This window comes from Prionailurus bengalensis, chromosome B4 (assembly GCF_016509475.1).
Source record: "Prionailurus bengalensis isolate Pbe53 chromosome B4, Fcat_Pben_1.1_paternal_pri, whole genome shotgun sequence".
Classification (NCBI taxonomy): Eukaryota; Metazoa; Chordata; class Mammalia; order Carnivora; family Felidae; genus Prionailurus; species Prionailurus bengalensis.
In genome coordinates, this window is record NC_057358.1 from 58,225,268 (window position 1) to 58,252,356 (window position 27,089).

The following is a 27,089-nucleotide window of genomic DNA, read 5'->3' on the forward strand; positions in this document are numbered from 1 at the left end:
AGGATATATTACAGATTCAAGAATGGTTCAACATCCACAAATCAATCAATGTAATATAGCACATTAACAAAATGAAGGATAAAAATCATATGATTATCTCAGTAGATGCAGAAAAAGCATTTTAAAAAAATTTAACAGCCACTTTTTGTAAAAACTCTCAACAAAGTGGGTATAGAGGGAATGTACCTCAACATAATGAAGACCATATATGACAAGCTCACAAACATCATACCCAACACTGAAAAGCTGAAAGCTTTTTCTCTAAGATCAGGAATAACACAAGGATGCCCACTCTCACCACTTTTATTTAACATGGTATTAGAAGTCCTGGCCAGGACAATTATTTCAAGCAAAAGAAGTAAGTCCTCCAAGTGGAAAGGAACGCTATTTGCAGATGACATGATATTATATACAGGAAAACCCTGTTATATATAGAAAGACCCCTAAAGACTACACACAAAAAAAACTGTTAGAACTTATCAAATATTCACCAAAGCTGCAGGATACAAACTCAGTATACAAATATCCCTTGCATTTCGATACACTAAAAACAAATTATCAGAGAAATCAAGAAAATAATCCAATTACAATTCTATAAAAAAGAATAAAATATGAGGAATAAATTTAACTGAGGAGGCAAAAGACTTGTATACTGAAAACCATAAAACACTAATAAAAGAAATTAAAAACACAAAAGTGGAAAGATATTCTATGCTCATGGATTGAAAGAATTAAAATTGTTAAAAAGTCCATACAGATACAGGTAGTCCAAAGCCATCTGCAGATTCAATGTGAAGTCTATCAAAATTCCAATGGCATTACAAAAAAACAGCCCTAAAATGTGTATGGAACCACAAAAGACCCTGAATAACCAAGGCAATCTTGAGAAAGAGGAACAAAGCTGAGGCATCATATGTCCTAATTTCAAACTATATTATAAAGCTATAGTAATTAAACAGTAAAATATTGGCATAAAACAGACACATATATAAATGGAACAGAATAGAGAGACCAGAAGTAAACCCATGCATATTTGGTCAATTAATTTATGAAAAGGGCCTGGGAATATACAATGAGAGAAGAACAGTCTCTTCAGTAAATGGTGCTGGTAAAACTGGACAGTCACATGCAAAAGAATGAAACTGGAGCACTTTACATCATACACAAAAATTATCTCAAAATGAACTAAAGACTTGAGCCTAAGACCTGAAACCATAAAACTCCTACAAGAAAACATAGGTGGTAAACTTGACATTGGTCTTGGTAACAATTTTTTGGATTTGACACCAAAGGCAAAAGCAACAAAAGCAAATATGAACAATTGGGATTACATCAAACTAAAAAGCTTCTATAGAAACAATCAACAAAAAAAAACAACCTACCAAATGGGAGAAAATATTTGCAAATCATGTATCTGATAAGGGGTTAATATCCAAAATACATGAAGAATCTATATAGTGCAATAGCAAGAAACAATCCAATATAAAAATGGGCAGAGGATCTCAATAGACCTTTTCCCAAAGAAGACCTCTAGGTACATGAAATAGACCAACAGGTACATAAAAAGGTATTCAACATCACTAACCATCAGAGAAATGCAAATCAAAACCACAGTGAAATATCACCTCTTACCTGTTAGTTATTTTCAAAAAGATAGTAACAAGGGTTGACGAGGAAATAGAGAAAAGGGAACTCTTGTGCACTGCTGGTGGGAATGTAAATTGGTACAGCCACCATGGAAAACAGTCTGGAGCTTCCTCAAAGTAATTAAAAATAGAGATACCATGTGACCATATGATCCAGCAAATTTCACTTTGGGGTATTTATCCAAAGGAAATAAAAATACCAACTTAAAAAATATATATACACTGTTCACTACAGCATTATTTACAGTAGTCAAGACTGTACTAGAGGCAACCTAAGTGTTCACTGATAGATGAATGTATAAAGAAAATATGGTATATACACACAATGGAATATTATTAAGCCATACAAAAGGAAATGTTGCCATTTGTGACAACATAGATGGACCTTGAAGGCATTATGTGAAGTAAGAGAAAGACAAATATTGGATTATCTTGTATGTGGAAGCTAAACAAAAACAAACACAAATTCATAAACACATAGAAGAGACTGGCAGTTACCAAGGGTGGGGGTGAGTAAAATGGGTGAAGACGGCTAAAATGTACAAAACTCCCATTATAAAATAAGTCCTGGGGATGTAATGTACAGCATGGTGACTATGATTAACAATGCTGTATTATATATTTGAAAATTGCAGAGAGAGATCTTAGAAGTTCTCATCACAAAAAAAAAAATTGTATTTTTGTATCTATGTATGATGATGGATGTTAACTAGACTTATCGTGGTAATTATTTCATAGTAAAGACATCAAATAGATGTTATACACCTGAAGCTAACAGGTATGTCAATCACATCTAAAAAATTTAAAATTTAAAGTATATAAAATCTATAAGTACATAAAAGTTTATAAGTATATAAAATCGATATCATTTTGAATGAGTACTAATATTTGACTGTTGACTATTTGATAATTAATCTGTGGACTATATTTGCTACTATAAAAATATCTCAATAAACACTGTGGCACATTTTTATTTACTTGTCCTATTATTTCAAAACAAATTACTAAAATTAAAATCACTGATAGGTACATTTACATGTGCCAAATTGCCCTTCAGAAAGATTATACAAATTTACATTTCTAACAACAGTATGCAAAAATGAGTCCTCCCCCTCATACTCAATCTGAGAAGACAGGATATAATGTTGCTTCTAATTTGATCACTTATTGGATTCAGTATCTTCTCATTTTTCAGTTGGTTAAACTTCTTCTCTCATCTGCCTCCTCAAGTCCTTTGCCTAATTTTACATTAGGAAATTGTCTTACCAATTTGTAAGAGTTCTTTCGATTCGAATACTAACCCCTTGTTTTATGTGTTGAAATAGTTTTCTCATTTCATGATCTTTCAAATTTGTTTATAGTGAGGTTTATTGGGCTATACAAAAGTTTAGATCCAGGGACGCCTGGGTGGCTCAGTGGGTTAAGCGTCCGACTTCAGCTCAGGGCATGATATTGTGGTTTGTGGGTTCGAGCCCCGCATCAAGCTCTGTGCTGACTGACAGCTCAGAGCCTAGAGCCTGCCTCGGATTCTGTCTCCCTCTCTCTGCCCCTCACCTGCTCACACTCTGTCTCTTTCTCTCAAAAGTAAATAAACATTAAAAAAATAAAAAAACCAAATGTTTGGATCCAGTGAATCTCCTTTTATGGTCTTGATTTTAATGCACTGATAAGAAAGACCTTAGTAAAGATAATAAAATAACTTCCCTATGTTCTCCTCATATACTTTTATCATTTTGAGCTTTGATTAAAGCTTTAAATATAAAAACAAACTAATCTGTATTTTTTTAGTCTGTAGAGTGAAATATAAAAATTTATATGCTGTCCCACTGCCAATTATTATACTAAACTCATTCTTTCCCTTCTTGATTTCTGGAAATTTATATAGAGTTTGAACCTCTTACTTCATTCTACCATTTCTCTTACTTTTTTTTTCCACATCAATTCCACCAAATTATCTTTGACCTCCTCTTTTGAGTTGCTGATCCTCTTTATAAATCCAGTGATTTTTGCCCCCTGCAGTCTACTCACATTTACAAAAATTAGAGGCAAGTGTAGACCCAGTTGACAACTGTTAAAGTCTGTCTTCTCTCTTTTGTTACCTAGCACAGCACAGCAAGTGCCTTGAGGGATTCTTCTAAGCAATTACTTCTCCCCTGACTTGACCCCACCCCAACAAGCCTCCCAGCACAGGAAATGGCTTTTCCCTCTTGCCTTGGCACACTTAACCATCACTACAGGTTTCTTCTGCTTCTGTGGAAGAATGCTTTAGCACTATTCATATTAACTTTCTCAGTTTTGGAAGGATGATGGGCACACGTGCAGAAGCATCTACACATGCCTGTTGGGTGTGGTAAGAGTTTTGGTTCCTAGAAATAGGGGTGGTAAGTCAATTAATGTTATTTTCATCTTTCAGGCAATTTTCTCTTTTCAAATCCCCTGATAACAAAGTTCCCTCCAGCCAGGTTCCCCCATCTACCATTCACACAATTGTTGGCCAAGCTTCCCAGGCTGTGGAGAAGTTTCATAAAATAAAACTGTTTCTGCCATATCACTAATTGCCTGCTACCTCTAGTCTGGGGTTCCTAGACTACTTATTTGAGGACAGCTTCAACATTCCATAAAACATGCAATTTACCACTGGGTGGAATGCTTTTGCTGGGTTTACTTTTGTGGCATTATCAACATTAGGTATTGGCATACTGTTAGTTAGACGTTGAAACTGTTCAATAAAACATTAAATAATAACAGAAAAACCCAATGTAAACACATTGGTAAGAGCCATTTGAGCTGAGGAAATCTTCATTTGGTACCCTCGAGCTCAATTGCTGAAAGTAAAGGAAAGCACTCCTTACTGTAAATAACTCCTTATTGTCTGAAATAAATGACAGACCTTGAGAAAAATACATAATTTCACTGTTGAGTATGTCAGTGAATTCATATGCTTATACATTAAAAACATTTTTTGATTCATTTATTTATTTTGTGAGAGAGTGAGAGAGAGAGAGAGAGAGAGAGAGAGAGAGTGTGTGTGTGTGTGTGTGTGTGTGTGTGTGTGTGTGTGTATACACTTGAGCACAAGCAGAAGGAAGGGCAGAGAGAGAGGGAGACAGAGAATCTTAGGCAGGCTCCACATGCTGTCAGTGCAGAGCCCGACACAGGGCTTGAACTCATGAACCGAACCGCAAGATGCTGACATAAGCTGAAATGAAGAGTTGGATGCTTAACCAACTGACCCATCCAGGCGTCCCTATATGCTTACATTTTTTATATATAACTATTTCCAACATTTACAGAGCATAATAAATCATCACTGCATGAGGCCCCTTTAACAAAGATATGTTCATAAGAAAGAATTGTGTTAGCCATGTACATTCAAGTAATCTATCAAATTATGTTTTCTAATTTAAAAATTTTTAAATGTGAAATTCTTGAATAAAATGCTGGTGGGTTTTCATAAAACATTAATTATATAATCAAGGGACCTGAGGGGAGAGAAATTATCCAATATTTTTAATCAGATCAAGATCAAACATTTTCAGATACTTTTTGCATCTAACAGTTCTGAATGTTCAACCATGAATCCTGTCAAATTTTAAGTTAATGGGTTTTCATTTTGGTCTTTTTTACTGCATATTTAAACAATGTCAAGTCCAGGGCCCATTTACTCATTCTTTATTTTTTCCACCTTTAGAAATCAGTATGTCCCTTCCACTCACATCTGATCAGGTAAAGCAAGTCATGGTCATGCCTAACTTCAAGGTGGTGGAGAGTGTAATCATCCCGTATGTTCAGGAAAGGCAGGATAACAGGAAATATGAACTCTAGTGAAGCTACCAAGCTACCTAAGCTTTTTTTTTTTAAGCTTTAAGTTTTTTGTTTTTTGTTTTTTTTGTTTTTTTTTTAAAGCTATAGGATTGCTCAAAGATCCTTTCTTTAAGTGACGAATTTTTAAAGAGAAAATTATTTGTGGGGTGCCTGGGTGGCTCAGTCGGTTGAGCACTGACTTCAGCTCAGGTCATGATCTCACAGTTTGTGGGTTTGAGCCCCACATCGGGCTCTGTGCTGACAGCTCAGAGCCTGGAACCTGTTTTGGATTCTGCGTCTTCCTCTCTTTCTCTCAGCCCCTCCCCTGCTCGCACTTTGTCTCTCTCTCTCTCTCTCAAAAATAAAATGAGCATATAAAAATTTTTTTAAAAGAGCAAATCATTTCCCACCTCTCTAAAATGTCAGCTATATACAAGTTTCTGGGTTCTCCTCCCCTATTCCATTTCATTTTGACATGCTCGTAATCATACTCTAAATACTAGGCTTTGTACCGATCATCATGTCATATCCATTTTCTATATTGCTAAAGAATCTTTATAATCTTTTATTCTGGTGTAATATTTAAAGTGAAATTTTTCAATTAAATTTATTCTTAGAATATCTAATAAATTCCTATTCTGATTTCAAGTTTGTATTCAATCTAATTCTTAACCCTGTTTAAAGAAAATAAACCAATAAAACAATGCATATCGTGTCTTAGCACTTGTAGGAAAACCTGCTACTTCTGGACCTTCCTAAAATGCAGATTTTTTATGGCCAAACATAAAAGCCACTCAGTTCTGAAAAATTCTAAAGATACAGTTAATTCTAACATAAAAAGTAAGTGGCTTGCAAATCCCAGAAATATAAAAGAGCAGAAAACAACTAAAGGAGTAGGATTAGTAAATTGCCCAAATATGTTATTATATCTAAAGATGTCCAATTTTAAGAGAGGAGTACAGCAATTTAAGAAAATCAATTTTACTTTCTAAAATTCCATCTTATAAAACCAACAGGTGAGAAAGTAATGTAAGATAATCCTTCGGTTAGTGAAAGTTATTTACTACAAATTTCCATTTAATGACAAGTTCCCTTAAGTGAGTTGGAAATAAAATACACAAAAATTAAATTTGCTTCAAAGTTGTTCAGGCATATCCCTAGAATACAAAGGAGCAATTCCTGTGCTGAATTTCAGGATGTGGAAACAACAGGCTCAATTATGAATAGTGACTATAAATAAAAGGCAAGAAGAAAATATATACATTCAAAACTGAGCCATTGGCAAGAAAGCGGCTTTCAGACAATTTCTTAGTTGTTAAGGAAAAAAATCTTGAGAATGCTTCAAGGGAATCTAATAACATTTTTTACATAAAGAAAAAATGTATACATTTAAAAAATGTGTCCTACCATTTGTACTTCAATATCACCTTGTTCCTCAACTTTTGTTTCTTCCTCACAAACTGATACAGACTCACATTCTTGTTGTTTATACTCTTCTTGGAGCTCTTTGCTGATTTCTGCTTCTCCCTTCTGAACTTCATCTTTGACAAAGTGAGTTGCTGTGGCAGTATGTCCTTGTAATGATGCTGAAACAGGGCGCAGTGGTGTGGTATGGTCATAGTGAGTATGCAGGAGTCGTATAGCAATGCCACTTGTTGCTAAAATCCTTGGAATTTCAAATCTAATTTGTGTTTCAGAGAATCTGACACTTCTGTACCTGTTAATGATTTTAACAAAAAGGTGAGACTGTAGAAAACAAAGCCTGCTGAGAATCTATACCTAAGCAAGATTTCTCTCCACTTTAATTTTGCCACAGGTTTGAGTCCCAACCCATGCCTGCTTGCTTGCTTTGCAATTTGGACCCAGTTGCTAGTGTTATCCTTCTCAAAAACACTCTCTTGGGATGTATGACCCCATACTCTTCTCTTCCATCTCAGGCAGGTCCTTCTTTGTTTCCCCTGTATGGCTTTCTTCCTAACTGTCCCTTAAATGTTGATATTATATTACTCAGTTCTCTATCCAGGCCCTCTTTCTTTCTCCCTCTACATATTCTCCTTGGATCTTATTTTGATGGCTTCAATCGTTACTTATGTAATCTGGCATTTTTAACATGAGTTCTATGTGTCTTGGGATGGGGTAGTGGGACAGAAGAGGGATCCCTGAATCGGCTTTAAGAGGCCCAAAAATGCCCTTACCTATGATGAGTGTATGTAATAAAGTTTGTAAGAGTCTATGACTCCCAAAAAGTTAAGAACTACTGATCTATATGATAATGACTCCCCAAAATAGATCAACTCAGATTTTTTCAGTGCCTTCAGACAGTTGCACTTGGATATTTCACAAGTACTTCAAGCTCAACAGACCCAACATTAAACTCGTCATGCCTGCAGCCCCCCTCATTATCATCAAATAAAGCAAAACTTGTTTCTGCCTCCATTATTCACTATCTTAGTAAAAAGACACCATCTAATTCTCTTCTAATTCTCTTCTTAAATCTGGACAGTTAATAGAGGGCTATTCATTTTATTTCTTTAAAAATTATACAGAGTAATTTCTATAGGCAACGCATTTTACAATGAAAAGGGTTATATTAATACACTGTCTCATTAGATTTAAACCACAGAGTATTTTACAGCAAATGTAACTTGGAAAGTATTTTGTCCATTCCTGTTACTAAATATCAAAATTAAAGTCCAATTCTTTCCACTATCATATGACTAGTCTTGTCAGAGCTGGGACCAGAACCTAGGCCTCCTAACTTTTACTTTGCAATTTTTTTCCCCTAGAACTCACTGCCATACTAACTCAATTAATTTGAACTGTTGAAGATTAAATAGCAGAAGTGATTATAAATTTATCATTATCACTCTCATTTCTCAGAAAGATGTTATTACCTATAAATAAGTGGGGAAACATCACTTAAATATATATAATATAAATATATTTTATTTTTATAATTAAATAAAATTTATATAATATATATAATTATACACCATATATTTAATTATATATAATATATATAATTATATATATAATTATTTATATAATTTATATAATTAAATATAATTAAATATAATTTATACATATATATATGTATTTTTTAAGTACTATTTAAAAAGTTCACAAAGATTTTTAAAGTTTTAGATTGCCATGTAGAAAGCACCTACCACCCTATGGGGGGTGTGAATTCAGTGGGTAAAGAAAAGGGGAAGACATTTATCTATTCAGCATTTGTTTGTACTAAACATCATGCTATGATTTTTCTATTAATATTTAATCTTCAACCCAATCCTATTAAGTAATGTAATCATCAGTTGACCATTGATATAATGAAGCTCCAGAAGGCTAAGTAACTTGCCTCAGGTAAATAAATGGCAGTTCTGTGATTCAGACTCCAGCTGGCTGACTTCCTAACATAGGTTTTATCCATGTATACCACACTATTATGCAAAAGACATATGCCTGGTCATCATGATGTGACTCCCAATGTCTTTTGACCTACAGTATCACCCATGGGAATACCTTGGATTCTTCTTGAGGTTTGCCCACACATATAGAGCAACATTTTCATCTTGAATGACTTTTTCCATATTTCCACTGTCCAGATCTGCTAATGTACTAGCTTGCTGTAACAGAAAAAGAAAACATTATAAAAGATTAGAGGCCTCATAAATTATGCAACTTACAAGAGTCATTTCATTACTTAGGTGTTAGATTCCCTTTATTACTTAAAAGAGTAATTTGGGTAAAAATATCAAACTAACAAAAAATTGCTTTAAAAAATTCTCTGAATGATACAAATGAACTTCAATGATACAAATGTGCTTCACCTTTGCACTCAGTTTCCCTTACAGTCTCTAAGGATTAAAATTGCTCCTGTATTCCCAGGATTACTGTTAAAATTTTAGCATTATCATGATTACCATGAACCCTTTTCAATTTTAGCATTATCATGATTTTTCATCTTAACTATACACCTGCTTCTTTATCTGTACCTTATTAAAATGTAGATCATGCTACTGCAAAAGTTAGTTCATTTCTGAACATTATCAAATTTAGAAAACAAAATTTCCAGTTTATGAAATCCAAATGTCACGTTTCATTAGTCTGACACTTGATGTCCAACATTAAACGCACAATTTAAGGATGTTCTTAAGAATGTTTGATAAAAACAAGGGGCGCCTGGGTGGCGCAGTCGGTTAAGCGTCCGACTTCAGCCAGGTCACGATCTCGCGGTCCGGGAGTTCGACCCCCGCGTCAGGCTCTGGGCTGATGGCTCAGAGCCTGGAGCCTGTTTCCGATTCTGTGTCTCCCTCTCTCTCTGCCCCTCCCCCGTTCATGCTCTGTCTCTCTCTGTCCCAAAAATAAATAAAAAACGTTGAAAAAAAAAATTAAAAAAAAAAAAAAGAATGTTTGATAAAAACAAATAGAGCTTGTTGCATGTTAGCTCTCTTAAATGCCTCAAATAAGTCAATACTGTATGTGTATAGCTGCCATATTGTAAAACCTTAGAAGTACTGGAGATTGAATATATTGTTAATTTTTAAAAAGTCATTGATCCCCCACTTTTCCTTAAAAGGTGACACTACCTTTTGAAGTATCCAGAATAGCTGTCTTGTAGAACACTGTGAATTTATCTGATTGTTTCCTCATGGTATTGTTTAACTTGCTTTTCTATCCCCTTTATTTTTTGTAACTTTTTTGAAAGTTAGGTGTGTACATAGGCTTAGTAATTTTTGGCAAGAAGGCATTGGACCTTATGTTGTATTCTTCATGTTGCATCCTATCAGGAGCTCTATGATGTCCCACTATTAACAATGTGGACTTGATCACTTGGTTAAGGTGTAAGTACCCATATTCTCCCAGTTACAAAGTATACTTTTCCCCAATCAATAAATAATCTGTGGCCTAATACTTTGGCACTAGGAGAATCAGGTGTTCTTCAACAACTTTTCACCTAATTATCTAGGTGAAAATGATCCTTATCATTTATTACAATTGGGGACTGAAAAATGGTGACTTTCTAACTTACAATTCCTTCTACATTTATCAGATGGCATTCTTCTATAAAGAACTCTTCTTTCCCCTTACTCCACTGTCCCCCTTCCTTTTTGGAGTTATCACTTTAGACCCATGGATTTTTCTTTATTTAATGCGTTATAATCAATTATGATTATTCTTTCTGATATTCAAATTATTGCAAATTTGACCAGTGAGAGCTTCTTTAAGCTAGTTCTATGCCTTTGGATATGACTCCAATAGTGTGTAAGTATTTATTTGCTTTCTAGCACAAGATAATTCAATCTCATCTTTCACTGTCCTTGCTCCAGACCCGGAATCAGCTGTTTACCCCAGTTATACTTGGTTCCATCTTAAGGATTAAAAAGGAATCTGCTTCATACTGATATCTCCACTTCAAATTTAACATTACAGTATTTTTTTCCTAATCTTTTATGTACTGTTTTTCTCTTAAAATAATCTTGATTACTAATAATTTTAATACACTTCCTTGTTTTTCTTAAAACACAAATCAAAGAGTTGCAAAATTATATGAATATTACTAACAATAAATTTAGTGAAGTTTAAGCCTTCTTCGCATTTCTTTTTGTAGTTAGAACATATGCTACCAACACTATACAGAGAACTATGTTCTAGACCAAAATAAACCAAAATAACCACAAACCATGTGAGACCTTAAGGCTGTTTTCTGATTAGAGGACAAAATAAAACAAAAACGGCTATAGAAGACATTCATGGGATATTAGCCAAAATTTAAATATGGACTGGATATTAGAGTATGGAATCATTACTTCCTAAGGTATAATAATGATTTTACAGTTATTTCAATATTATTTTTAGCGATAAGATATTTGGGAAAAATAGAGTGACTACCAATAATTATAATCGTTTTCAACTCATTTATCTAGAGTAGTGAATATCTAACATACAATGTTTAGCGAATTTATTTTCATAGTGATCCCACTAAACCTTAGCAAGTATAAGGAAAAAACTGGACTTTAACTACATTGATAATGCTTTTTTTTCTTTAGAAATATTTATGGTTGGGGGAACCTGGGTGGCTCAGCTGGTTGGGCGTCTGACCCTTGGTTTCAGCTCAGGTCATTATCTCACGTCACAGCTCATGGGTTCAAGCCCCGCGTCACAGCTCATGGGTTCAAGCCCCGCATCACAGCGTGCAGCCTGCTTGGGATTTCTCTCTCCCTCTCTCTTTGCCCCTCCCCGGCTTGCTTTCTTCTCCCTCTCTCTCAAAAAATAAACATAAATAAAAATTTGGAAAAAAGAATTATTTATGGTTGTTAGATCTGGATAAATGTATGTGCCTCATATTATTCTGACTTTTCCATAGCCTTTTAATTAAAAAAAGATACTAGATGTTTTATTATGTAGCATAAAGTTTCATTCTTATAAAAGTTATTCATAAGTTATGAGTAAAATAATCACACTTACTCTGAGAAGTCGTTCTGTGGCTACATTGAACTTAAGATGGAGGAGCTCCTGCAGCTCTAGAATTGATCCTCGGTATTGTATTATAGTTTTATCTTCCAAATCATATGATGGCGTTTGCAATAAAAGTAATCTCAACTTCTCAATTAACTATAAAGTAAAATGTAAAGTAAAAATTTACTCTAAGTATAAATTAAACTTCTGACAAATAGTCAAAGAAAAAGTGAAAAGGCAATGTTCTATCACTTTAGAATTGACGAACACATCGTATCATCAGTAAAACATAAAAATCCTTTGTGTTAATTGTATTATTTAAGATCATGGAAAAATAAAAATATTTCCTCCAGATACTCCTTTATAAAAATTCTCAACTATTGGCAAGTTATAGAGGAGGCACAGCTTGGATGCTGAAGACAATGGAACAATAGAAATAGTGATAAAACAATAATGAGGAGGAGGGGCACCTAGGTGGCTCAATCAGACAAGTGTCCAACTTCGGCTCAGGTCATGATCTCACTCACAGTTTGGGAGTTCGAGCCCCAAGTCCGGCTCTGTGCTGACAGCTCAGAGCCTGGAGCCTGCTTTGGATTCTGTGTGTCTCTCTCTCTGGGCCCCTCCTCCACTTGCTCTCTGTTTCTCTCAAAAATAAACATTAAAAAAATGTAAAACAAGCAAATAAACAATAATGAGGAGGAGAATGAGAAGGTGGAAGAGCAGATAGTTACTAATATGTACCGAATGTTTATATAGGTGCCCACGGCAGGCCACCCCCAAATGTAGCACAACAGCATATTGATCATTTTGGGTTTTTTTTATTAATTTTTTTTCCTCCGTTTTTTATTTATTTTTGGGACAGAGAGAGACAGAGCATGAACGGGGGAGGGACAGAGAGAGAGGGAGACACAGAATCGGAAACAGGCTCCAGGCTCTGAGCCATCAGCCCAGAGCCTGACGCGGGGCTCGAACTCCCGGACCGCGAGATCGTGACCTGGCTGAAGTCGGACGCTTAACCGACTGCGCCACCCAGGCGCCCCGATCATTTTGAATTGAAGCTACTTGAGAAGCAACCAGTATAAAGACACTTGCACCCTCCTCTGTCTCCTGAAAGCAGGAAACAAATCTCCCGTATGAAAATACCTTCCCTGTACTAAGAAGTAAAAAGACCAGAGATAGGAAGTTTAAACTCAAGAAAACTGTAGAAATAAACCTTGTTACTTTTTTTTTTTTTTTTTTTTACTAATCTACCACATCAAACCAAACTCCACTTAAAATTCCTTACTAACTAAAGCTCACAAACACCTATTTTCCTTATCTTGTAAATTCCTCACAAATCGATTGTCTAAAATGTATAAAAACTGCCTGCCTCGGTCATTTCTTTGGGTCTCAAGTTCATTATTGGGTCTCCATGCACGTCTCATGTGTATTGAATTCTCAGTCCAGCTGAAAGAGCTTGAAGGATAGAAGAATTTCCCCTCTCCTACACTTACTATGTGCCAGGAACTGTTCTAAATGTTTATGTTTTAATCCATTCTATCTTCATCATAACTCTATGAGGTAGATACTATTATGCCTATTTTTATAGATAAGGAAACTAAGGCAGTCTGATTCCATTGGTAAGGAGTTTGAAAGACCCCACTCCTTCCTAACAGCAAGTGAAAAGCTCAACAGACTGAAAAATCAACAACTCTTCTTTGATCAACAAGAAGGGAGGAGACTGGGCAAACGCCTGATCTCAAGACTGGGAAGACCTATAAGTGAACAGAGGGAGTTAGCTTACCATGGTATATTCAGGAACAAAAGCCATTGCAGAAACCAGTGCCAGATAAGAACATCTGAAACTGCAAATGACAAATTACTGAAGGCTTAGTGTGGACAGCTCTTGAGAGTTAAAAACTCCAGGAGAGCACAGCCATGGAAGGAGGAGAGCCCACAATATTGTGAGACTTACCTCCAAATGCTCCACCAGGTTCTCACAATAAATATGGGAGCAGAATCCCCTCCTACTTCCAGCAGAGGGAAGGGAAAAGGAACGGTTTTGAAATACACCAGAGTACTCTATCCTTAACAAGGCCTGATCTTAGGGGAAACTAATTAACTAGAGCCTAAGTTTTGGGACTTTTATCAAAGCCTCACTCACCTGGGGGAAAGGTAATAACTCCAGCTAGCACTAGCCATCCCCTCCCACCTGAGGGGAATAAAATAAATTAAAAACACTTGTGAAGTTCACCATGCAGAGATACAGGCTTATTAAAAGACCAAGACCTAATTGCAGGACTATAGGATTCTTCTCCTCCCCAACCCCACCTCACAGCCATATTACTAAAGCCCTATTTATACCACTTCCTTTCACTCAGTACATCATGTCCAGCTATCAGGAGAAAATTACAAGTCATACCAAAAGGCAAAACCACTATTTGAAAAGACAAAGCAAGCATTAGAACCACACATGGCAGGGATATTGAATTATCTGACCAGGAATTTAAAACACCTATGACTGATATGCTAAGGGCTCTACTGGATAAAGCAGACAGCATGCATAAATAGATGGGCAACATAAAGCAGAGAGATAGAAATCCTAAGAAAGAACCAGATAGAAATGAATGAATGCCTTTGGTGGTCTTATTAGTAGACTGGACTTAGCAGAGGAAAGAATCTCTGAGCTAGAGGACATAACAATAGAATCTTTGAAAACTAAAGTCAAAGAAAACAAAAAGTGAAAAAAAAATATTTTTTTAAATAGAACAAAGTATCCAAGGACTGTGGGACAACTACAAAAGGTATAGCATACATGTAAAGGGAATACCAGAAGGACAAAAGAGGGAGAAAGGAACAGAAGAAATATTTGAAATAACAATTTCCCTAAATGAATATCAGATGCTAAACCACAGGTTCAGGGAGCTTGGAGAACACCAAACAGGATAAATGCCCTAGAAAACTACACTTAGGCATATTATTTTCAAACTACAGAAAATCAAAGATAAAAAATCCCGACAGAAGCCAGAGGAAACAACACCTTACCTTAAGAGAAACAAAATTACGAATTACATTTAACTTCTCAGAAATCATCTAATCAAGAAGAGAGTGGAGATATTTAAAGTGTTGAGAGAAATTGAGGCACAGCATGACCAAGGAACAAGTAATAAGTGGTAGGATTTAGTTTTGAACACTGACACAGATAATACCTAGAAAATTTCTAAATTAAGAGAGGTGGCATTGTGGTGGAGGGCAGTATGGACTTAAGCCAGCATGCAGGGCTTCGATCCTAGCCACTTCCTACTGGCAGTGTGGACTTAGGTAAGTTATATAACATCTTTGTACCTCTGTGCATCACTATGCCCTCTTCATTTGTAAAATGAGAATACTGGTGCCTACCTCCTAGGTAGCTATGAATTATTATAAGAATTCAGCAAGTAACTATTTCTAAAGCCTGGAATAGTAAGTATTATATAAGAGCTTGCATGTAATTTGGAACTTAGTGTTTACCGTGGGGTCACTGCTATCCAATTCTTTCTGTTCCTCAAGTGCTGCCCTCTTTAGTTTCCTATTGCTATGATCATCCTCCTCTCCTATTTTGTTTTACCTGCCCTTTCCTCATTTTCTGTACTATTTCTTACTTCTATTTCTGTAACCCACTCTCATAATAGGAAGATTTCACTTCCAGCTCATCACTAGTGAACTCCAGTGCTACTTCCCACTCTCTCCCAGCTATTGCAGAGCACTGGCTTCCTGGGCCAGCAGCATGCCATGGCAGCCGGCAGAGAGGATGTGCAATGGCAAGAACCCTGTACAATGAATTCACTGGTGTCCAAATATCTCACAGTGGACAGGAGGCTTGGGAGCTTCTGGAAAGTCAGAGTAAGCCCTATTTAAAGTCTCATAGGAGACTCTAAGCAAGTCACAGTTTTTCTCTCTACATATGTAAAATGGATCTCATACGCTTGCCCACATCAAATTAGGCAATGCATGTTATGAGCTTAATGGTCTGGAGTTACTCCATCTTCATAACAACATGCTGAAGAAGTAAAGCCCAGCGACAAGAAGCACAAAAATGTGGTGAGGAATTGCAACAAAAAGCATTAGAAGATAATAGGACCAAGTGCAGTGAATTCCTTCCAGTTCCTACTACTATGTAAGTGTGCCTAGTATGGGTTTCTTTCTATGCATCCTAATGGGATTTGTTGGGTTTCTTGAATCTGAGGGTTTGTATTTTTCCTCAATTCTGGAAACATGTCAGCCATTTTCTCTTTGAATACTGTCATTCCCTTCTGGTACTCTTTTTTGATGCATTTTAGCCCCTTTTACTCTATCGTACATACCCATTAACTGCTCATTAATATTTTCCATCTCTTTATCTCTTTCTGTGTGCTATATTTTGGTAAATTCTTCCAATACAACTTCTGATTCACTTGTGATTAAGAATTCTCAGTAGAGACATTTTTGTTTCCCTTCAATAAGCTAAAGATGAGCCAAACAAGTTCTTATCATCTCCCTTTGCAGAGCAGGTATTTCCCCTATCATCCACAATAACTTTTTGAGGCTCCCAGCCATACATGGAGTTTCTGATCCAACTTGCCACCTTGCATGGACCCTAGGCTTTGCTTCCTGATGGTCCTTTAAACCAATGCTAACCCAAGACTTAACAGAAAAAGAAGCCTCTTGGAAAGTGGTGTCTCTGGGAAGCCACTCTGAGATTTGCCCACTTTTCTGAATTGTTTTATGGCCTCCAAGATTTTCCCTTACTTTCTTTTGAAATAGGCAATGAATTTAAATATCATTAAAACATTTTTTTTTAGCATTGTTAAGTGCATCATAAAGTGCTAGTTCCTCAGGGTAGCCTATCCATCCTGTTTGCAGAACTAGAAGGCAGGATATTCTTATTCATCTTTGTTCTTTCATGCCTACAAGAGTAGGTGCCTGGCACATAGTTGACATAGAAAAGTATGTGTAGTGAATCACCAAATAGTGGAAAATTTCAACTCAAGATAAAATCATGCACTTTCCCTCCAAGTTATCTACATAAATGGATGCAACTTGATTTTTTTTTCCCTGCTTAGATCAGACACATAATGTTTCACATTTATGCTATACTGACCTTATCTAAGGTGGCAAAGATAAAAAATAAAAATGGGAGTTGTAAAAACAAAAAAAAGAGAAAGGTTAAATATTATTCTCGATATCCAAACATGCAGTAGTGTTATTAATTGGCAAATACAAATATATATTTGTTTAATTTACTTCTATTTTGGAGTCGATACCAGATAATTTGTAACTTAAACAACTTAAAATTACAGAGTAATACTCTAGGACATACATTTAGCACTAATTTACTCTTCGTGATCACTTCCTCTAAAGTCTCATTTGTTTCCTCTTTCCACAGACTAATGAAAGTATTAATTTCTGGGGATACTGAAGGATCAGGACTTCCATCACATTGAATGTAGTGATTCCACTGTGGAATAAAAATGTTGGAAAGGTCACAATGATGAAATTGCAAAGATTAAATAACTTTTTTCCAAGTATCAGTTCTCATAATCTAGTTTTCCCAATTTAGGTAAAAAAAATTATGACTTTAACTGCCTACTTGAGATATCTCTATAATAACCAAATTCTCTTTATCAAAATAATTTATAAGCCTCAATAGTTCAAATAAATAGCAATTCTAGTAATTGTCATATTTTTAAAAAACAGTATTTATGAGTTGGTTTTGTTTTGCTTTCGTCTCTAAACATATAGCTCCTGTATTTACAAAAGCCAACACTCGGGCTAATTTCTACTTACCAAATTATTACTGTTTTTTGTGGGTTTTTTTTTCCAAATTATTACTAATTGTTAATCACCACTGTCATTTTAGTATGAGTTCTTCCATTCATTTTGCAGTCTATGAAACTTCTACACTTGTAATCATATTGTACTTTGCTTAAAATTATAGTGTAATCATCTTTTGCCATATTATTAGTTTTTTTCTTTTTCTCCTTATAAGAACCTTTATTTTTTTCCAAAGTTACACTGTTTTGAGCAATGGTAGATTGACTTAAGCTCAGTTTTCTATTTTAATTCAGAATAATTTCTTCAGTATAGATTCTCCCAAAATTAAATCAGAGTCAAAAGATACAAAAATTTCAAGGGTCTTATTATTGACAATAGTTTTCTACAAAGGTATGTGAATTTACTTTGCTACATGCAATATGACAGATTTGTCAAATTAGAGATGTTTTACAGACAAATTAAAAATCTGAGGGGATTAAAAAGGATATCAGAGTATAATTTCCTCTTGTGGCACACACAAACACACAAAATCCGTTTTACCTGAGAAAGCAATCTAGTATCTCGTTTCAACTTCTCTGCTTCAGGAAAACACTCCTCTAATAAATAAAGTTCTTCAAGTTCTTCATTCCTCCTTTCTAGATCCTGTTGCATGGGGATACATTGGTGGGCTCTTTAATTTTAGCTTTATGTTTCACAGGTAGCATCTAAACTTTACTCGGCAAAATACTGAGTTTCAAAATGAACACTAAAATTAGTTTGAATGTAACTGGTATTTCCAAAAGGTTTCCTCTGAAACAGAGGTTTGCAAGTTATCTGCAGACACCTGGTGGGTCCCCAAGACTCTTCAGGGATCTGTGAGGTCAAATATGTCTTCATAATAATACTGAAATAGTATCTGCCTCTTTTGCAGTGTATACATTTACACTAACGGTGCAAAATGGTCTAAAATTGCTGGTGTCTCAGCACAAATCAAGGCACAAGCTATACTAGGAGTCATATTCTTTGGGGTTTGTGGGTGGTAAACAGCCATTTTCATATAAGAGTGACCTGAGGAAGTGAAAATTATTAATTTTGTTAAGTGTCAACCCTTCAGTATAAGTCTTTTGATTGTTCTATGTGCATAAAGCGAGAAGTATGCATAAAGCGCTTCTGCCATGTATCAAAGGACAAGGCTGTCTTGAGAAACCACTGCTTGCACAATTATTTGAGTATTTTGGCAGACACTCTCAAAAATGAATGCACTGAGTATGTCACTTTCAGGAAAGAATTAAAAGTATTTGTTACCAATAATAAAATTCAAGCTTTCAAATAAAAATTCAAATTAAACAAAAAAACTTGTATCGACCACTGAGAGCTTGACATTTTCTCAATCCTTAAAAACCTTTCTGATTTGATTGGGGAAGACATCAATGCATGTGATTTTTGGTAACTAATAATAAAAACGTGTCAACATTTGGAAGGAAATTATCAGTAAACCAAGTTTTTCTAAGCAACCAATGTATGACATTTCAAAATCATACATGGATACAAGATCAATTTAAAGTGTAAGACAGATCAGTGTTTTATTATAACACTATGAAAACTTCATTGATATGATTTCACATTCCATATTAAGAAACTATGACTTACTGAGTTTTGGTATAGAATCAAAAAGAATATCCACAATTACCTGAAAGGCTATTACAATATTCCCCTTTTCCAACTATGATTCTGTGTGAGGCCAGATTTTCTTTCTACACTTCGATAAAAACTCATTGTAACAGACAGAATACTGAATAGATATGAGAATCTAGCAGTCTTTTGTTAAGTCTGACATCAAAGAGACTTTAAAAACATAAACAATGCCACTTATTTCTCTAATTTAAAAAATATAGAATGTGTGGTGATGAATGTTAACTAGACTTATTGGAATAATCATTTCACAATATATACAAACATTGAATCACCATGTTTATACCTGAAACTAATACAATGTTATATGTCAATTATAACTCAATAATATATAAATATATGTACAATAGTTTTCTTCCTTAAAATATATTAATATATTTACTTATTTTTATTAATTTTTATTTTATATAATATTTAATGTCTATTAATATGACGTGTCTTAAAATTTCTCGGTTTGAGTTTCTAATGTGGTAAATATTGAGAAATATGACCCACATAAATAAATTTCCTTGGGGGGGGGCCTTCAATTTTTACCAGTTATGAGGCCTGTCGAGATCAGAACTACTGATATGAAAAATCCTGGTAATTCTGGTAAAAAAGAGAGGTAAAACTAAAATATGAGAGGTAGAATTTGAGTTTTGGGGGAGGAAGCCCTGTTTAATTATCTATAAAACAGATCGAGAAAAATAACTTAATGCCTACAAGCAAGGGCTCTGAAGCGAGACCATGTATGTCTAAGTCCTGGCTCTTCAACTCATTAGCTGCTTACCTTCCCTTTTCCTCAATTTCCTTATCTGTGAATTGTGGGTAATAATTTCACTTCTTTATGGTAGGATTAAAGGAGTTAAACCAGTTTACATAGGCCTATACATTAGTGGTAGGTATGGGGGAGAGTGACATTACATGACCAAACAGATTTGATAGCTACATAGTTTGTCTTCATTAATAACATTGCTAATGTTTACATACTTTTGCTTCAAGTTGATGCCATTTTTCTCTCTCAATCCGTTGTCTTTCAAGTCTTTCCATTTCTTCTTTTTCATGTTTCACACGGGCGTCCTCTAAAGAACCAAAAAAATTTTTTCTCAGTGATTAAATCAATCTAATTTTAATCCCTTAAAGTTACTTAAAATATTTTCAAGATATAATGGTAGTGAAATATTTTATAGAACTTACAGCCTATATTATGTGGTAGAAGTAAGACAAATGCTGGATTTCTTTCAAAAAAGTAACATGACTCAAACTTTCTGGCCAAAAAAAATAGGCCCATAATAATATTTCTCTTCTCCAAATTTATAGCAATCCAATAATAATTTTAAATAATAAAAAATGACAGAACTATCATAGGTAATTAAGGAGAGGTAAAATCTTCAGGAGATTTCCATAAGTTTCTTATATCTATATCATTAGAAGCAATTACCACTTTTCCTAAGTTCGTTTATGTATTTTGAGAGACAGAGAGAGTGTGCACAGGTGTAAGCATGGGAGAGGTAAAGAGAAGGAGAGAGAGAATCCCAAGCATGTTCTGTGCTGTCAGCTCAGAGCCCAACAGGCCAATCTCACAAACTGTGAAATCATGACCTGGGTCGAAATCAAGAGTCAGATGCTTAACTGACTAAGCCACTCAGGCACCTCCAGAAGCAATTACCTTAAACTTCTCTTGCTTTCACTATTAAATACAAAAGATATGTTGAAGAATATAAGTTTAATCCAATATAATAAAACTTTCCCCAAGTTCTAGATCCTGATACTGTATTCTTATCATGAACCACCTAAAAAGGATTTAATAATGATTGTATATAAAAAAAATCAACGTGGAACCTGAGGACAGACTTTTAAAACCTGAATTTGAATCCACAGGTTCTTTAAAAAAATTATTTATTTATTTATTTATTTATTTATTTATTTATTTATTTAGAGCACACAAGCAGTGGAGGGGCAGAGAGAGAAGGGGAGAGAGAATCCTAAGCAGGCTCCACCCTATATGTGGAGCCTGAGGTGGGGCTCTATCTCACAACTGTGGGATCACAACCTGAGTCGATATCAAGAGTCAGATACTAAACCAACTAAGCCACCCAGGCACTCCCACACATGCTCTTGATGCTAAAAGGTATACCGGTTTTTTAAATCTCTTTTTGTTATTTTAAATAATAGATATTTTTATTAATTTTTAATTTACTTTTTTTTTACAAATGAAAATCCTCTTTAAATTTGGCAAAGGCATATTATTAAACTATAATAACTTAGGCTGTTCTGTGCATTTCTTGTTAGTGTCTATTTCCTATTTCCCATATTTAATGAATTTAAGTTTTAGAATCCGTATTGTAGAGTTAGCACCAAAGCCCCTAATTTCATAGGTAAACATAAACATTTCAAGACATGATTGCCAGAGTTAGCAAATAAAAATACAAGATGCTCAGTTGAAGTTGAATTTCAGATAAATAAATAGCCTTTTTGCGGGGGGGGGGGGTTAAGTATGTTCCATATTGCATGGAACAAATTATCCCAAATCATCTATTATTTATCTGAAATTCAAACTTAACTGCACATTCTGTACTTTTTTTTTTAATGTTTATTTATTTTGAGAGACAACATGCACAAGAGCTGGGGAGGGGCAGAGAGAGAGAGAGAGAGAGAGAGAGAGAGAGAGAAGGAGACAGAATCCCAAGCAGGCTCCACACTGTCAGGACAGAGCCCTCTGTGGGTCTCGATCAGATGGCTCTGATCATGACCTGAGTTTAAATGAAGAGTTGGATGCTGAACCAACTGAGCTTCCCAGGTGCCCCTCCGTGGGAATTCTGTATTTTATCTGGCACTCCACTTCAAGATATATCTCAAAGTGATTGGTATATAGTAACAAAACTTTCTGGGTACCCTTTAAATAGCAGATAACTATTTAAAAAACAGACGAAATTTGGGGCGCCTGGGTGGCTCAGTCGGTTAAGGGTCTGACTTCAGCTCAGGTCATAATCTCACAGTTTGCGGGTTCCAGCCCCACGTAGGGCTCTGTGCTGACAGCTCAGAGCCTGAAGCCTGCTTAGGATTCTGTGTCTTCCTCTCTCTCTGTCCCTTCTCCACTCACACAGTGTGTGTCTCTCTCTCTCAAAGATAAACATTAAAAAATTTTTTTAAAAATTAAAAAATAAAGAAACAGATGAAATTTGAAAAATTGAAGAATTTTGAAAATTCTTTTTAAAAATATTGATGGGAATATAGAAATATCAACTATTATTTAAGTCCCTGCATGTGAAAATAGTATCACTATGTACTTTGTACCTTCCTCTTTTTGCTGTCTCTCCTCCTCCTCCTGTAGCTGCTTTAACCGTTCAGCTTTGGTGATTTTCTTCTTCCTGGCAGACTTAAATGTCATAACATAAAAAAAGGCTACTAATATATATATCTCTCAAAGGCATAAAATACATACCTCTCAAACAGTAATTATGAAAAATACTTTTACTTCCATGAATCCAGTCTTTCATTCATTCAAATAAAGACTACCTATCCTGTACAAAGCCTTGCCTTAATGTATTGAGGACAAAGTATGGAAACAAGTAAGAAAAATAAGCAAAGTTATTAAAAGGCAACAGTGACGGTGACAATTTAATTATTATATAATTAATAGTATACAACTTAAATAAGTTTCTTATTCCCAGTTACCACATCTTTAAAATGGTGCTAAATAAGACCTCATTTTATTGTTGTAAAGATTAAAATAAAATATATGTAAAAACAGTTTTAATACTACTGCATGCCTATAATAATTAAAAACATTTTTATGACTAACAGATATACAGAGAGTCATTTTTAAGTTTAGAGGAAGGAGAGATTATTTTCAACAATTGGAATGAAGTAAAATTTTTATAGAGCAGGTAGTATTTAAGTTTGTGCCCAGAAGATTTTAAGATGCAAATATGCAGGGAAGAGTATTTCCTATCTCAAGAAGAGGGAAATGCAGGCAATAAGATATGGAGATGGGATAGCACTGGAAAGGCCAACAAGTTCATGGACACTGGGGAGATTCCAAGGAAAGGTGATAGAAATGAAAATGGAAAAGAAGGTTGGAGCCTATGCTATAGATGTTGGGCATTATTTTAAAAGAACTGGAAACCTCCTAAAAGTTTTGAGAAGAGCTATGGCTATTAAGAATACAATTTTAGGATTTTGAAAGAAGATGGCGGCACAGGAGGATGCTGGGCTCACCACGTCCTGCTGATCACTTAGATTCCACCCACACCTGCCTAAATAACCCAGAAAACCACCAGAAGACAAGCAGAATGGATTCTCTGGAGCCAAGCGTAGACGAGAGGCCCACGGAAGAGGGTAGGAAGGGCGGAGAGGCGATGCGCGCTACACAGACTGGCAGGAGGGAGCCGGAGTGAAGGGGCAGCCCGCCGGCCAAGCAGAACCTCCGAATCTGGCTGGCAAAAGCGGAGGGGCTGGATGGAGTGTGTTCGGACAGCAAGTGGGACTTAACATCTGGAAGGTTATAAGCTAAAAGCTCTGCTCGGAGAGTGGGAGGGCTGGAGGACAACGGGAGGGAGAGTTGTTGAGCCCCGGATGACACAGCTCAGGTTGCCGGGGGACAAAGGCGCTCGCCAGCTCCATCTCCCTCGCCCATCCTCCAGCCAAAACCCCAAAGGGAACCAGTTCCTGTCAGGGAACTTGCTTGCACCGTGCAAACACCCAACACTGTGCTTCTGTGGATCCATCCCTCTGGCGGGTCTGACTCCCTCCTGGTGCCGCAGGGCCCCTCACGAAGTGGATCACTGAAGGATAAGCGAGCTGAGCCTGCCCCTCCTGCCCCTGTGCACCTTACCGATCCACCACAGCTAATATGCCAGATCCCCAGCACCACAAGCCTGGCAGTGTGCAAGTAGCCCAGACAGCCACGCCACCCCAAAGTGAATCCTGCCCCTAGGAGAGGGGAAGAGAAGGTTCACACCAGTCTGACTGTGGCCCCAGCGATGGGCTGGGGGCAGACATCAGGTCTGACTGCGGCTCCGCCCACCAACTCGAGTTATTCAAGAGAGCACAGGGGAAGTGCCCTGTAGTTCCGTACCACATCATGAACTATCCAAAATGATGAAACGGAAGAATTCCCCTCAAAAGAATCTCCAGGAAATAATGACTGCTAACAAACTGATCAAAAAGGACTTAAACAATATAACAGAAAGTGAATTTAGAATAATAGTCATAAAATTAATTGCTGGGCTTGAAAACAGTATAGAAGACAGCAGAGAATCTATTGCTACAGAGATCAAGGGACTAAGGAAGAGCCAGGAGGACCTAAAAAATGCTATAAATGAGCTACAAAATAAAATGGAGACAACCACAGCTCGGATTGAAGAGGCAGAGGAGAGAATAGGTGAATTGGAAGATAAAATTATGGAAAAAGAGGAAGCTGAGAAAAAGAGAGATTAAAAAGTCCAGGAGTATGAGGGGAAAATTAAAGAACTAAGTGATGCACTAGTAAATCTGTGCATAATTGGTATTCCAGAGGAGGAAGAGAGAGGGAAAGGTGCTGAAGGGGTACTTGAAGAAATAATAGCTGAGAATTTCCCTGATCTGGGGAAGGAAAAAGGCATTGAAATCCAAGAGGCACAGAGAACTCCCTTCAGACGTAACTTGAATCGACCTTCTGCATGACATATCATACTGAAACTGGCAAAATACAAGGATAAAGAGAAAATTGTGAAAGCAGCTAGGGATAAACGTGCTCTAACATATAAAGGGAGACCGATAAGACTCGTGACTGATCTCTCTTTTGAAACTTGGCAGGCCAGAAAGGAATGGCAGGAAATCGTCAATGTGATGAACAGAAAAAATATGCAGCTGAGAATCCTTTATCCAGCAAATCTGTCATTTAGAATAGAAGTAGAGATAAAGGTCTTCCCAAACAAACAAAAACTGAAGGAATTCATCACCACTAAACCAGCCCTACAAGAGATCCTAAAGGGGATCCTGTGAGATAAAGTACCAGACACATCGCTACAAGCATGAAACCTACAGACATCACAATGACTCTGAACCCATATCTTTCTATAATAACACTGAATGTAAATGGACTAAATGTGCCAACCAAAAGACACAGGGTATCAGAATGGATAAAAAAACAAGACACATTTATTTGCTGTCTACAAGAGACTCATTTTAGACCTGAGGACACCTTCAGATTGAAAGTGAGGGGTTGGAAAACTATTTATCATGCTATTGGAAGTCAAAAGAGAGCTGGAGTAGCCATACTTACATCAGACAAACTAGACTTTAAATTAAAGGCTGCAACAAGAGATGAAGAAGGGCATCTTCTCATATATAATAATATATATATATATATATATATATATATATATAAAATAATTACAGGGTCCATCCATCAGGAAGAGCTAACAATTATAAATGTCTATGCGCCGAATACGGGAGCCCCCAAATATATAAAACAATTACTCACAAACATAAGCAACCTTATTGATAAGAATGTGGTAATTGCAGGGGACTTTAACACCCAACTTACAACAATGGATAGATCATCTAGACACACGGTCAATAAAGAAACAAGGGCCCTGAATAATGCATTGGATCAGATGGACTTGACAGATATATTTAGAACTCTGCATCCCAAAGCAACAGAATACTTTCTTCTCGAGTGCACATGGAACATTCTCCAAGATAGATCACATACTGGGTCACAAAACAGCCCTTCATAAGTATAAAAGAACTGAGATCATACCATGCACACTTTCAGATCACAATGCTATGAAACTTGGTATCAACCACAGGAAAAAGTCTGGAAAACCTCCAAAAGCATGGAGGTTAAAGAACACCCTACTAAAGAATGAATTGGTCAACCAGGCAATTAGAGAAGAAATTAAAAAATATATGGAAACAAACAAAAATGAATATACAACAATCCAAAAGCTTTGGGATGCAGCAAAGGCAGTCCTGAGAGGAAAATACATTGCAATCCAGGCCTATCTCAAGAAACAAGAAAAATCCCCAATACAAAATCTAACAGCATACCTAAAGGAAATAGAAGCAGAACAGCAAAGACAGCCCAAACCCAGCAGAAGAAGAGAAATAATAAAGATCAGAGCAGAAATAAACAATATAGAATCTAAAAAAACCTGTAGAGCAGATCAATGAAACCAAGAGTTGGTTTTTTGAAAAAATAAACAGAATGGATAAACCTCTAGCCAGGCTTCTCAAAAAGAAAAGGGAGATGACCCAAATAGATAAAATAATGAATGAAAATGGAATTATTACAACCAATCCCTCAGAAATACAAGCAATTATCAGGGAATACTATGAAAAACTATATGCCAACAAACTGGACAACCTGGAAGAAATGGACAAATTCCTAAACACCCACACACTTCCAAAACTCAAACAGGAGGAAATAGAAAGCTTGAACAGACTCATAACCAGCGAAGAAATTGAATCCGTTATCAAAAACCTCCCAAAAAAAAAGAGTCCAGAACCAGATAGCTTCCCAGGGGAGTTCTACCAGACGTTTAAAGCAGAGATAATAGGGGCGCCTGGGTGGCTCAGTAGGTTAAGTGTCCCACTTCGGCTCAGGTCATGATTCCACGGTCCATGGGTTCGAGCCCCGCATCAGGCTCTGTGCTGGCAGCTCAGAGCCTGGAGCCTGTTTCAGATTCTGTGTCTCCCTCTTTCTCTGACCCTCCCCTGTTCATGCTCTCTCTCTGTCTCAAAAATAAATAAATGTTAAAAAAAAAATAA

At 36.1% G+C, this 27,089-nt stretch overlaps 1 protein-coding gene across 3 annotated transcripts in view; it reads right to left on the reverse strand.

Moving 5' to 3' along the window:
- Nucleotides 1-27,089, reverse strand: part of DNAI7 (dynein axonemal intermediate chain 7) — a 71,639-nt gene that overhangs the window by 23,899 nt on the left and 20,651 nt on the right. For 2 of the 3 annotated variants that reach the window (XM_043564822.1, XM_043564821.1), the window contains 7 exons: nt 22,629-22,710; nt 20,322-20,413; nt 18,222-18,323; nt 17,227-17,364; nt 11,919-12,065; nt 8,973-9,076; nt 6,858-7,167 (listed from right to left, as the gene is read on the reverse strand). In XM_043564822.1, the coding sequence (XP_043420757.1) occupies nt 6,858-7,167; nt 8,973-9,076; nt 11,919-12,065; nt 17,227-17,364; nt 18,222-18,323; nt 20,322-20,413; nt 22,629-22,710 (975 nt within the window). The remainder of the gene's footprint in view (nt 1-6,857; nt 7,168-8,972; nt 9,077-11,918; nt 12,066-17,226; nt 17,365-18,221; nt 18,324-20,321; nt 20,414-22,628; nt 22,711-27,089) is intronic. The other variant, XM_043564823.1, reaches the window with a different exon arrangement.